The 13,953-nt window shown below is 38.7% G+C and overlaps 1 protein-coding gene across 1 annotated transcript; it reads left to right on the top strand.

Moving 5' to 3' along the window:
• The first annotated feature begins 7,456 nt into the window (after positions 1-7,456).
• Positions 7,457-9,000, top strand: LOC106444764 (notchless protein homolog). Its single transcript, XM_048768782.1, has 5 exons — positions 7,457-8,008; positions 8,097-8,231; positions 8,323-8,520; positions 8,600-8,656; positions 8,756-9,000. The coding sequence occupies exons 2-5, from the start codon at positions 8,169-8,171 to the stop codon at positions 8,837-8,839; spliced, it is 402 nt and encodes a 133-aa protein (XP_048624739.1). The 5' UTR covers positions 7,457-8,008; positions 8,097-8,168; the 3' UTR covers positions 8,840-9,000.
• The last annotated feature ends 4,953 nt before the right edge of the window (positions 9,001-13,953 follow it).

Below are 13,953 nucleotides of genomic sequence, written 5' to 3' on the forward strand. Positions count from 1 at the left end.
TAAAGTTAAAAGAGCCGTAGCTCTCAATCTTCCTTCTCTTCCTGAATCGGATCACCAGCACCGGCAGGAACTCCCTCATCGACCACATTGCCGTCACCTCCTATTGCTGCCTCGACTGGAGCTAAGTCAGGAGCCATCAAACCCAAATTAGAGCCATACTCCCCAGAAAAGGATGGATTAAACATGTTAATCTCGAAAGTACCTGAACTCTCCGAGATCTGGGGAAGAGGAAGCTTGCTGACCGAGAAGTCAGAGACTTGAGCCTTCTCATACGCAGTTGTCGCTTCTGGTAATAAGGCCACCAATTGGTTGTACTCCTCTTCAACGCTTTGGATCTTGTTGTTCAGTATATCCTTCAAGAGGTCGGCATTAGCTTGGAGCTCCTAAGCGTACACCAAAGCGTCGACCTCATCTTTCTTCCTAGCAAACTTCTCCTTAACACAGACCAGGATCTTGCCGTAAGCTTCGGCGACTTCTTTCTTCCCTTCCCTGACAGCCAGCTTGACTTCAGCTTCCTTGTTCTTCTGGCTATCCCGGGATGAGGCAATGAGTTCACGTACTTGATGCTCAGCTATCTTTCGAGCAGCCTCTAAATCATTGATCCTCCTGCTCTTCACCTGGATATCGAGCTTTTGACTCTCGATCTCTCCTTGCTGAGCATCGGCCTTCGAGCCTAGCCTCGTCACTTCGGCTTCGAGTTCAGAAATTCGAACCCGGGCTTGGTCAAGATCGGTTTTGGCTGCCTTAACCATCTCGGTAACCTCAGCAAGTTCACCAGCATTGGGGGCAGCACACAGAGCATTCTCAAACCTGAGCTGGGCCCTGTTAACAGCCCCAGCCAACTGCAATAAATCCAAAGAAAATATATATATATATATCATCGTCTCCAAAGAGAGAGAAGTTATCTTGAAAACCGAACGGAGGCGTGGAGAAAGTGGAAGGCTAGCAGTTAATGTTCACCGCTTTATATCCCATCACCTCTCGAGATTCGGAAAAGTCATTTCAAACCCTCTCCATCTGAACCATAGATTCTGCCAAACGTAATAAAGACCGTTAGATCGAGTAAGCTGAATCTAAATAGGATAAGAACTAATCATTATCTTAACGAAAAGATAAGATCGATAGCTAGATTCTAGCTTCCGAGACAAAGGATTTTATTCGGAAGCTGGGGGCAACTGTTGGACCCGAATATGACCCTCAGGTGAGGTACCGATAAGCGTGAGCTAGCATGTGGGTTGCGATAAGCCCATCATAACAAAGGGAGCTGAAAGCCGAGCTGACGACTGGACCTGGGAAACATCATAGCAGAGGTCACGACAGAAAGTGAGCTAACACCTTAAGAGACTCGGTCAAGAGGAGCCTAAAGCGAGCTCCGTAATTGAAGCCAAATATCTAGGAGAACAGTTGAAGGGTTGCCAACGAAACCTAGACTATATAAAGACGGAGAAGATAAAAGACAAGCCATCTCTTTTCCATATATCAACTTTTGTACTAGATTAAAAGCATTACGTATTCTTTAGCAGTCATCTCAAGATACATTCCTTTGTATTCATCATCTTTCAACTCATCAATAAAATCATATTCATTCTTCAAGTTTATTTACGGGATTCAGCCCACGATTCTCATTCATCTCTCTTGACCTAACCTAAATCTAAGAAGTGAAACCTTGTCTCTCACATTCCTTTTCTTATACAATTGTAATGCATATCATTGAGGATTCTTTGTATAGATGATCATAAACCATGAAATAACAAATTTCAAAACGAATTGAAAGTATTCCCTTTACCGTTCATTAAAGTGTATAAGTGTTTCTCTTATGTTGTGGGGATTTCGTTCATACAATCGGAAAAGTATTTATTATAGGGTAAGGAACAAATTTTTGACTTCATAATCAGTCTAAGACACTTAATAAGGGTTATATAAGTGTTATTCAAACCGCAAAATGTTGTTTTCGGTTTAAAAACCCTATTTCCTCGGAATTTCCTCGGAATATTCAGAGGGAATTCCGAGGAAACCCTTATCTTCCTCGGAATTCCGTCGGAATTTTCCGAGGAAATACCGAGGAACTAGTGTTTGGGGTTTCAAAACATCAATTTTTTTTTGCCGTATTCCTTTTCTTATACAATTGTAATGCATATCATTGAGGATTCTTTGTATAGATGATCATAAACCATGAAATAACAAATTTCAAAACGAATTGAAAGTATTCCCTTTACCATTCATTAAAGTGTATAAGTGTTTCTCTTATGTTGTGGGGATTTCGTTCATACAATCGGAAAAGTGTTTATTATAGGGTAAGGAACAAATTTTTGACTTCATAATCAGTCTAAGACACTTAATAAGGGTTATATAAGTGTTATTCAAACTGCAAAACGTTGTTTTCTGTTTAAAAACCCTATTTCCACTGAATTTCCTCGGAATATTCCGAGGAAATTCCGAGGAAACCCTTATCTTCTTCGGAATTCCGTCGGAATATTTATTAAAAAAAAAAAAAAAAATCGATGCTAGTCTGTTTCCGAGTCATCATCACCAGATGAATCAGAATCTGGATCTTGGTGAAACTCTCCAATCACTGGTTTATCCTCTACGTGAACGACGGCTTCCTCTGCGAAGTCGGTTAAATCGACAACAAGGCCAACTCCAGCTAAATCTTCTGCTGCACTTAAGTTGCCGGATGTGCTTGGTTGTAGTGGGTCTTCCAGCTCAGAACTTCCCTGAACTCGGCCTCTCGGGTTGAGTCTTGTAACAGTAACCCATGGATCATCTATGTTCCTTACCCGGGGGTACTTGATATAACAAACCTGTAACATTTTAAAAATTATTAGTAAAATTATAAATTAATACACATGATGATGAATCATTCTAAATAATTAACATTTAATTACCTGATCGGCCTGAGAAGCAAGAATGAAAGGATCATAATATTGCAGCTTTCGCCTCGAATTTACTGATGTAACACCAAATGCATCTGTTCTCACACCTCGATCTAGAGTGTTGTCGTGCCAATCACAATAGAAAACAGTACAGCGCAATCCAACCATGCCCAAATACTTGATTTCCAAAATCTCACGTATGTGTCCGTAGTATACATCATCTCCTGATGCAGAACAAACGCCAGCATCATAAGTCATACTCGAACGTCTCCTCTTCTGAGTTGTGAATGCATATCCTCGAGTACAAAATCTCGGATATGACTTCACAACAAATTTTGGTCCAACGACCATCTCCCGTATCCAATCGTCAAATGTTTCACCTCTGGCCAAACCAGCAGACACCTATATTAATAGCACATATATATGTTATATCAATAAATGTGAATTAGTATAAATATGTGATAAATGATATTTTAATTTGTTTAAAGCACTCACATAAGTAAACATCCATCTAGAAAATTCTCTCTGCTTCATTTCTTCTAGTTCGTCCTCTGTGGCGTATCTATATTCGAACCGCTTTTCTGCCATGAAAATCCTGTACATATGATGACAATAATGTAATTAATTAAGATTTAAATTTTAACTTGTTAAAATAAAAATTTGTAAGCTAATTTATTTACCTCTCATATTGAAGAACATCTTCGCAGTTGGTGAGCAAATATGTTTGCAAATTACTGCGCTCCTGCTCAGTAAGTCGACGGTCCTTTGGTTTTCCGCTAAGTCGTCCAACGTCTGTGAAAATGTCTGGAACCGTAACATGATATGTTGCCCGTTCGCCTCTATCATCATGTCGAGCAGGTCTTCTGTTTTTGGTCTGAACTTCTGCTGGAAAGTAGTACTCAGCAAAGTTTGAAGTTTCTTCATTGATCATCTGTGCGACTATAGAACCTTCCACCCTACTTAAATTTTTCACCATCTTCTTCAAATGGAACATATACCGCTCATACAGATACATCCATCTATACTGCACAGGACCACCAAGTTCCAATTCTCTTGCCAGGTGAATAACAAGATGCTCCATAACATCAAAAAATGAGGGAGGAAATATCTTCTCAAGGTTGCACTGAATCACGGCTATGTTAGTCTTCAAATTTTCAATACCTTCAAGAGTCACTGATCTCGTGCATAAATCGCGGAAGAAACCACTTATCCCTGCAATTGCTTCATGAACATTTCGTGGTAATAGTTCCTTGAAGGCAAACGGAAGGAGGCGCTGCATCATTACATGGCAATCGTGGCTTTTCAAGCCCGTAAACTTTCCTTCCTTTCTGTCGATACAGTTACGCAAATTTGATGCGTAACCGTCCAGAAATTCCACATCGTTTGAAATCCAATCAAAGAACGCATTTTTTCCCTCTGCATCAAGTCGGTATATGGGAAAAGGAGCCCTACCATTCTCATCAACATGAAGTTCTGAACGAGCACATATATCGACTAAATCCAGTCTTGACTTCAAATTATCCTTTGTTTTACCTTGAACATTAAGGATCGTGTTCATGAGATTGTCAAAAAAATTCTTCTCAATATGCATGACATCTAAATTATGCCTTAGCAGATGATCCTCCCAGTATGGCAGATCCCAGAAAATACTTTTTTGTGCCAGTTATGTAGGTCTCCAACAGCATCTACCGGAAAACGCTCATGTCCACCGACGTCTGGCGTCCTTTCTGCACCAAAATCTCTTAGTTGTATCTTCAAATCTTTCCCACAAATTTCCGGAGGTGGACTGTCAAACACCCTCTTGTTCTTCGTAAACAAATTCCTACTCCTACGATATGGATGATCAGGTGGTAGGAATCTCCTGTGACAGTCAAACCAACACGTTTTCCTTCCGTGTTTCAGTTGGAAAGCATCAGTGTTATCTTGACAATATGGACATGATAGCCTTCCATGCGTTGTCCATCCAGATAACATACCATATGCTGGAAAATCACTTATTGTCCACATTAGTACTGCCCGCATTTGAAAGTTTTCTTTACACGAAACTTCGTATGTTTCAGCACCTTGAGCCCATAGTTGTTGCAACTCATATATTAGTGGCTGAAGAAACACATCAAGTGATCTCTTATGATGCTCTGGTTCGGGAACGAGAATCGAGAGAAACAAAAACTCTCGTCGCAAGCACAAGTTTGGGGGTAGGTTGTATGGTGTAAGAATGACGAGCCATAGAGAATACTGTCTTCCACTCTTGCCAAACGGGCTGAAACCATCAGTACATAATCCAAGGTAGACATTTCTTCTCTCATACGCAAAGTCGGGATACTTTGATTGGAAATGCTTCCACGCTTTTGCATCTGAAGGATGTCTGATCTCACCATCTGTTGAGTGCTCCGCATGCCATCTCATTGGTTGCGCTGTGCGTTCAGACAGATACAACCTCTGCAACCTTTTCGTCAAAGGCAAATACCACATCCTTTTATATGGCACTGGAAATCTTCCACTCGTATCTTTATAACGAGGCTTTCCACAAAGTTTGCATGTAACCCGCTGTTCATCCGTCCTCCAATAAATCATGCAGGTGTCGCTGCATACATCTATTACCTGATACGATAAACCAAGACCAGCTACGAGTTTCTGAACCTCGTAGTATGAACCAGGAGCTACATTATCCTCGGGTAGAATACCTTTTACAAAATCAACAATCGCATCCACACAGTCTTCAGCCAAATTATAATCTGTTTTAATGCCCATCAATCTTGTAGCAGATGATAAAGCTGAATGACCATCTCTGCAACCTTCGTACAATGGTTGCTTTCCAGCATCTAACATATCATAAAATCTCCTAGCTTGTGCATTGGGTAAATCTTCCCCTCTAAAATGATCATTTACCATCTGCTCAGTACCTACACCATAATCTACATCCGTTCTAATTGGTTCTTCTAATCTAACCACTGGCTAAGGTTCGCTAGTACTACCATGTTCATAATCAGTTTCCCCATGATGATACCAAATTTTGTAACTTTCGTGTAAACCCACTCAAATATAGATGAGTCCAAACATCCCACTCTTTAATAACCTTTCTATTTTTACAATTAGAGCAAGGACATCTTAACATACCTGTTTTTGCTTCCGGTTGTCGGTGAACTAACCCCATGAATTCGGCTATACCTCGTTGGTATTCTTCCGTAAGCAATCTCGTGTTCGGATCCAAATGAGGTCGATCGATCCAAGAACGAAAATAATTTGAAGAAGACATGTTTTTTATGAATCTAATTCGTGTGTAAAGAGAGTAAGAGGGAGGATGAAGATATGGAGTGAATGAAGAGGAAGAGGGGTGCTTGTATTTATAGTTGAAATCCTACCGACAGCCCGAGGAAATTCCGACGGAATTCCGACGCCAACGGCTAGTTCGTCGGAATTTCCTCGGAATTTTAAAAATTCCCCCAACGGCTCTCTAACGGCTATAATATATCCTCGGAATTCATCGGGTTTTTCCGAGGAATACGTTTTTCCTCGGTATTCCATAAGAATATTCCGACAGATTAGTATTTCCTCGGAATTCCATCGGTATATTCCGAGAAAATTCCGAGGAAACCGAATTTTGTGTTTCCCTCGGGATATTCCGAGGATTTCATTTTCCGTCGGAATGTCCGTCAGAATACCGCTGTTTTCTTGTAGTGCGGATATATTCCTTACTAAATCAAAGTCGGTTTGATATACTAGGTTTACACAAACCAAACTAGTTTGTCTAATATCAACATGTCGTGGCTATAAGCGCCTTCCGAAAAGCATGAAAGCAATGAATAGCGACCGCCATGTGTATGTCGCCTGGCCATGGGGTATTGAGGCGATGAGGCTATCGCTCCACCTCGCCATCAGCCATGGCGACCAAAGGGGTCGCTTTTTAATACCAAGGATATAACTGTGCGTCAATTTATTAATTTAACTTATAGGTCACGCCGAAGCTGTTCTTGTGTTTCGTTTAGCCCTGACGGTAAGCAGTTAGCAAGTGGCTCAGGTGATACTACTGTCAGGCTTTGGGATCTCAACACTGAAACTCCTTTGTTTACTTCCTCACCATCTTCCTTTAGATGCCTCATAATAGTTCATCCTAACCTCCTCCTCTAATCATTTCAGGACACAAGAATTGGGTTCTCTCAATTGCTTGGTCTCCGGATGGTAAGCATCTCGTGAGTGGTAGTAAATCAGGTGAACTCTGTTGTTGGAATCCAAAGAAAGGAGAGCTAGACGGAAATCCACTCACAGTAATGTCTTCTTTAGTTATTAATGTGCATACGTTGTTTTGGTTTGTTACTAATTATTAACATCTGATCTTTACGTCGTTTTTAGGGTCAGAAGAAATGGATCCCTGGTATCTCGTGGGAACCCAGTCCACCTTAGTTCTCCATGCCGTCGATTTGTAACTTCTAGCAAAGATGGGGATGCAAGGATTTGGGATGTTACACTGAAAAAATCTTTGATTTGTCTCAGTGGACATACACTTGCTGTGACTTGTGTCAAGTGGGGCGGAGACGGAATTATCTATACAGGGTATGTTTCTAAATATGTGATGTAATGTATTTCTTATCTATTTTCATATTTTCTGATGTATAATGTGTAATGACAGATATTTCAATGTATTTTATTCTTAATGGTTAGATGAGTCTCTTATTTGATAACCAAATAATGAAATAAACTTAAATTTGCAGTGTCTGTCTAGTTAATGACTTGTTGTTACTTACCTCCATGGTCACTTTTGAGTTCTTCTCTTGCAGTTCCCAAGATTGTACGATAAAAATGTGGGAAACTACACAGGGGAGGCTCATTCGTGAGTTGAAGGTAAACTTTTAGATCTATTTGGAATTAGTTCTCATCATTGTTATTCTGCCGTCTGCATAGGTGTCAGATGCATTCCTTTTATGCCTACTATCGCTAGAGACCTTATGCACATTACCAATGTGATTACAGTACTATATTGTGTTTATTTCATGTTCTGCTTCTTCTGTTTACTTTACGGGCATGGGCATTGGGTTAACTCTCCTGCATTGAGCACAGAGTATGTTCTTAGAACAGGAGCTTTTGACCACACTGGAAGACAATATCCTCCAAATGAAGAAATGAAGAAATGAAGAAAGGTAAACCTTCTCACTCCACTCCACTCTACTCTTGAGATCAATCTCTTCCTTATACCCTGATTCTGATCTCTCTCTCTCTTGGTAAAAGGCGCTTGAAAGATACAACCAAGCAAAAGGGGATTCCCCTGAAAGATTAGTCTCAGGTTCTGATGACTTCACCATGTTCCTTTGGGAACCATCTGTTAGCAAACAATCTAAAAAGCGCTTGACTGGTCATCAGCAGGTAATCTTACTTTTCAGTTTCACTCTTTACTTGTAAGTCCTTTTAGTTCTGTTTCTAATTATTTACCTTTGGTATATTGGTCAACCAACAGCTAGTAAATCATGTCTATTTCTCACCCGATGGGAAATGGGTTGCAAGTGCTTCGTTTGATAGATCAGTTAGGTTATGGAACGGTGTCACAGGACAATTTGTTACAGCTTTCCGGCGCCATGTTGGGCCTGTTTATCAAGTCAGTTGGTCTGCAGACAGTAGATTGCTTTTGAGTGGTAGTAAAGACTCTACTCTCAAGGTAAAAACTTGGCATTCCTACTCTTTACTGGACTATGTTCCTCAGATTCTGAATCAGAAAGTTTGTTACTTCCGCACAGATTTGGGAGATTAGGACAAAAACGTTAAAACAAGATCTTCCTGGTCATGCAGACGAGGTATTAACACACCTTTAGAACTTATTATTTTTAATAGAATCTCAATGTCTTTCCTCTTTTGATTTTGCTGACCCTTTTTGGTTCTTCGGTTGTGTATAGTTTTTCGCGGTGGATTGGAGTCCAGATGGTGAGAAAGTAGTCTCTGGTGGTAAAGAAAGAATTTTGAAGCTATGGAAGGGTTAAAAAGAAAGAGCATCGTGGACCTTTTTCAAGTATAAGATGTTTTGGAGAGTTTTCATTGTTTTAAAATTTATGATGTTCACATTTTAATGCAAATTTATTAAATACTGTGCAAGTTGTATGTTGGATTCTTTCTCATTGAAATTTTGGCACAAGGCCGAATATGGTGGCTGAAGGCATGTACCCTCAAGGAAGAAAAATTAAGACACTCCTGTAATAATATCAGTGTTTACTTTGTTCCCAAGCAGCTGTGAAGACCATGAGGACTTCATGCGATGAACTGTGGAGATTAAAGCGACCGAGGGCATAGTCGACCTACATCTGAAGTCTGTAATTAAATAAAGTCTCCAGAACGTAAAGTGAAGATTCTAATTGCATTATACAAATTTCAGCATTCTCTTACAGGAATCAAATCATAAAATCAGTAGTTACATGGTCAAAAACAATCATATCCTCCTGTATAATAATTGAGAAGTCAATTAAGTTAATTTTTCTTACTTGTTAAATCATTGGTCGATAATTTTTAATTTTATTTATTTTAATTAGATTTAGAATAAAAATAAATCTTAAAGCAATTAATATCACTTACAAAATATTCTAAATGACATTACAAATAATGATATATAGTAACCAATTGTCAAAATTATAGAAAGTAATAATGTTAGATCAATTATTTTTATATATTTATAAATTATATAAAATGATAAATATAAACCATTTATATAAATCGATATAAATAACAAAATTATTTATAAGATAAATCATTTATTAAATTTTATAAATTATTTGCAAGTTAAATCATTTATTAAATTATCATATATAGTTTTAAAATATTATAAAATTAGGTTTATAAATCTATTTATAATTTTATAATAATTACGAGGATTTATAAATCATGTGAAATTATATCACATATCAATCAATAATATTAAAAGAGAAGTCACTTAAGTGACTATTCCTTACGTATTGTTCATAAGTGAAATTTCAAATTAGTTTTCTTGAATCGATTGGTTGACAGTATTTTAAAATATAATTAAATGAAAAATAGAACTAATCATAGATAAGCCAAATATTAAAAATTTCAAATAAAACTTAAATATAGATAATTATAGATAAAATGATTTTGTAGATTATATTATAGAAACTTAGAATACACAAAAAAACAATTATAGAATAAAACTTAACTATATTTACATCAATAAAAACTACAATAAAATAATATATTCAGCTAACTAAATGACTTAATCCTCATAACATTTTTTATATTGACCCACTATAAATATATATTATAAAAGTTATATGAACTCGATGCACAACAATTAAATATACAATTCACAGACCTCGAGAAATAAAAATAGAATTTTCAATAGTTGAGTTCGTATTTTATGAAGAAAAAGAACACAAAAAATGTTGATTTTCTCAAAGAAGAATCATAAGTTGAATTAAAGCTATTTATTTTGTATTGCTAACTAGAAAGACTATCCAACAACTTTGAATTAGAGAATTTCTTAATATAGTTTCTACAAAGGAAAAAATTAAAAAATCGACTGGATATATATAAGTAGTAAAACTAGAAAATTCGGAGAAAAATGAAAAAATTTCAATAGAAAAATGTTATGATTTAGTTAGAAACAAATTCAAAGTAATGTGATAATTACATATCGGCATAAATGTGTGATCACTGCAATGTACAACAAAGAATATATGTATATATATAAGTCACTTAATATATAAGTTTTGAAGATTTGACGGATCACATTCATTGAAACATGTAAAAGCTTTGCAATTATGAAATGTTATGTATCTAAGTCAAATACACCATAACATAGTAAATTCAGGAGTCCTAAGATGGTTTGTGTTGTAGAAAAAGAACTTATTGAAATTTTATGACTAATAATTACTTTACATCAAAATTAAATGAATTGGTAGATAAGATAATGTAATGATTATAAAGCTATTTAATATATATTTTCAGTTCAGTTTGCTAATCATTTGATAAAACTATGTAAAAGAAATATTTTTAGTGATTTAGATTAATGTTATTTTTTTTGGTAGATGGCAGGAGACAATAGTCTCCTGCTTTTTATTCAAATCCAAACTTCGTTACAAGAAAATCTGTCTAGCTCTAGCAATCCCATGAATATCATCCGACAAGATGGAAGCAACATGCTCCGGAGCAAACTCAAAATAATGTAAACCGTAAGATAAAGAAAAAGCATAGTTAGCTAATCCATCTGCTAGACAATTAGCCTCCCTATACACATGCGAAATCTTGACTAACCAGTCTCTTGATATGTAGCCATAGCACAAACGTACTAGGAATGACAGGGGATGAGAATCATGAATCCCTGTCTTAAGAAAACCCACCACACTCTCGGAATCAACCTCCACCTCTAGCCGTCGGATCCCCTTATCCCATGCTATACAGAGGCCGTAATAAACACCCCATAACTCTGCCAATGGGGCTGAGCAAATCCCAATATTGATCGCAAAGCCTCCTCTCCACTCTCCATATTCATCACGCATAGCCCTACCTGCTGTAGCCAATCCCGGATTTCCTTTAGAGGATCCATCAGTATTCAATTTGCACCAGCCATTACCCGACTTACACCATTCGATCTGTCTCTCCACATGCGCACCAACGGTCGAGCGGGGCCGCAGTTTCTTATTTGCTAGTATCACCTCCTGAGTCTTATCTTTAACAAACTGCACCCTATCTCGACACTTCCCAGTTTCACCGAAGACATACCCACACCTCCATTTCCAACACCACCACACAGTCAACGCAAACATTGTAGGCCATTGATCTCCACTAGCCGACGTATCGTTTGTGAGATTCTCAGACAGCCATTCTAAAAGTGGTTGATTAAAGAACCGCTGTTGTTTTCTTAGGTTCACAAGTCTTCTCCATAGTCCCATTGCAACAGGGCAATCTCGAAGGACATGAAGGATTGTCTCGTTTCCATTCTTGCACAGTTGGCACATTCCATTATCACTTAAGTGTCTCCGCTTCCTCTCCATGTTCGTCATGATAACTTGGTGCGCAACCAACCATAAAAAAACTCTAACTCTTTCTGGTACCATAGCCCGCCAAACCCGACTGTAGAAAGCCTCCATATTTGGTCTCGGTGTCTCGTCTGTTGTCAAGAGTGCATACGCTGATTTCACAGAGAAGAGACCATTCTTACTTCCTCCCCACAACATCCTATCCCTAGCCCCTGTGACATCATCGATCACCACCGAAGCTAAACGTAATCTATTCTCCGTTGATATGTATGGTTCAATTTGTTGTGTTAACCAACCTATCCCATTCTGCCATAAATCACAAGCTTTTGCCTCCAACAGTGCTTCCGGAATATCCACCATACTCAAGCCATGTAGAGGTTCATGCAACAACCAATTATCTTTCCAAAACCGTACTCGGCGACCATCTCCTAGTATCCAGGAAGCTCCTGGAATCACAACTGCTCGAATTCCCAACACCAAGCTCCTCCACGTCGGCGACCAGCTCCCCTGAGGCACCAACCATGATGATTCATGTATCTCACGTACACGAAACTTCTTACGCAAGATTTGCACCCATAATCCATCTTGTGTGTTCAACAATCTCCAGCCGAGTTTAGCTAAGAGAGCAATGTTCATTTCTTTTGCTGATCTTATGCCCAGTCCCCCCTCTCTCTTTGGTTTACAAATTTTCTCCCAAGACACCAAATGTTGTTTTCTGATCCCTTCACCACTCCCCCAGATAAAAGACCTAGCAATTTTATCCAGTTGGATCAAAGTCGACACCGGCAATGCTATCGAGCTCATCGTGTGAACCGGAATTGATGAGAGAACAGATTTAGTGAGAGTTATCCTTCCAGCTAAGCTCAAAAATCTCCTCTTCCAACCAGCCAATTTAGACGAAACCCTCTCAATGACTGTCCCAAAAGTCTCTTTATTAATTCTCTTCTGCAAAACCGGCATGCCCAAATACTTTCCCAACTCCTTTGTGCCTTTGATTCCGCTTTCATCACTGATCAGATTAGCTAAATCTTGATGAACATTTTCAGAGAAGAAAATTAGAGATTTCTCCAAGCTAACTTTTTGTCCTGATGCTCCACAAAACCTCTCCAGCACCTTTCGTATCACTCGGATCTGTGATACTGAAGCTTCTGCAAACAAGATCAGATCATCCGCAAAGCAAATATGTGAGAAAGCTGGGCCACCTCCAGATAACTTGATTGGTTTCGAATCCTTCTTTGCAACAGAGAAGTCAATTTGGTAGCATAGTCTCTCCATACATAACACAAAGAGATATGGGGACAAGGGATCTCCCTGTCTAAGACCACGTTGAGGTGTAAACGCTTCTGTTCTCTCCCCATTCCACAGTAGACTCATACCTGGATTCATAACACACTCCATTATCCATTTGATCCATATATGTGGTAACTTCGCTGCATTAAGAGTATCCTCTAAGAAGTCCCATATGATGCGATCATAAGCTTTCTCAAGATCCAGCTTAAGTAACATCCAGCCTTTTTTCCCTTTTTTCCTTCTCATTGAGTGAACCGCTTCCTGTACTACCACGATGTTATCGGTGCTAAGTCTTCCCGGGATAAAACTGGCTTGTGATGGACCGATTAGTTTTGGCATTAGTGTCTTCAGTCTCATCACCATTGCCTTTGTTATCGTCTTGAACAAGACATTACATAAACTAATAGGCCGAAACTGCATAATTCTTTCTGGTTTGAGAACCTTTGGTATAAGAACCACCATTGCATCATTCATGCCCTCCTGAAGAACTCTGGATTCAAAGAACCCTAGCCCACACCGAGTTACTGATTCCCCCACCACATCCAATGAGTCTTGGTAGAAGACAGGTTGAAAACCATCTGGCCCTGGTGCCTTATATTTACCCATCGATCTCACCGAAGTCTCCATATCCACTGCCGAGAAAGGCTTATTTAAGCTCTCCAGTTCATCACGTGTAAAGTCAGTAAAACCAACCTGGGGTAGCTTTTCTGTATCGAGAGATATATCCTCAGTTGAATACAATCTCTTATAGTAGTTCATTGCTAGTTGCTCCAACTGTTCTGACTGGTCAATCCAGTGGCCATCTTCACTCTTCAGCATCT

Source organism: Brassica napus, chromosome C9 (genome assembly GCF_020379485.1).
Source record: "Brassica napus cultivar Da-Ae chromosome C9, Da-Ae, whole genome shotgun sequence".
NCBI classification, from domain to species: Eukaryota; Viridiplantae; Streptophyta; class Magnoliopsida; order Brassicales; family Brassicaceae; genus Brassica; species Brassica napus.

Excerpts from the sequence above, each read along its gene's own strand:
- LOC106444764 (XM_048768782.1), top strand. The coding sequence starts at position 8,169 with ATGTTCCTTTGGGAACCATCTGTTAGCAAACAATCTAAAAAGCGCTTG. Across the intron at positions 8,232-8,322 it reads GCTTGACTGGTCATCAGCAG|CTAGTAAATCATGTCTATTT; the intron begins GTAATCTTACTT and ends GTCAACCAACAG. Across the intron at positions 8,657-8,755 it reads TTCCTGGTCATGCAGACGAG|TTTTTCGCGGTGGATTGGAG; the intron begins GTATTAACACAC and ends GGTTGTGTATAG.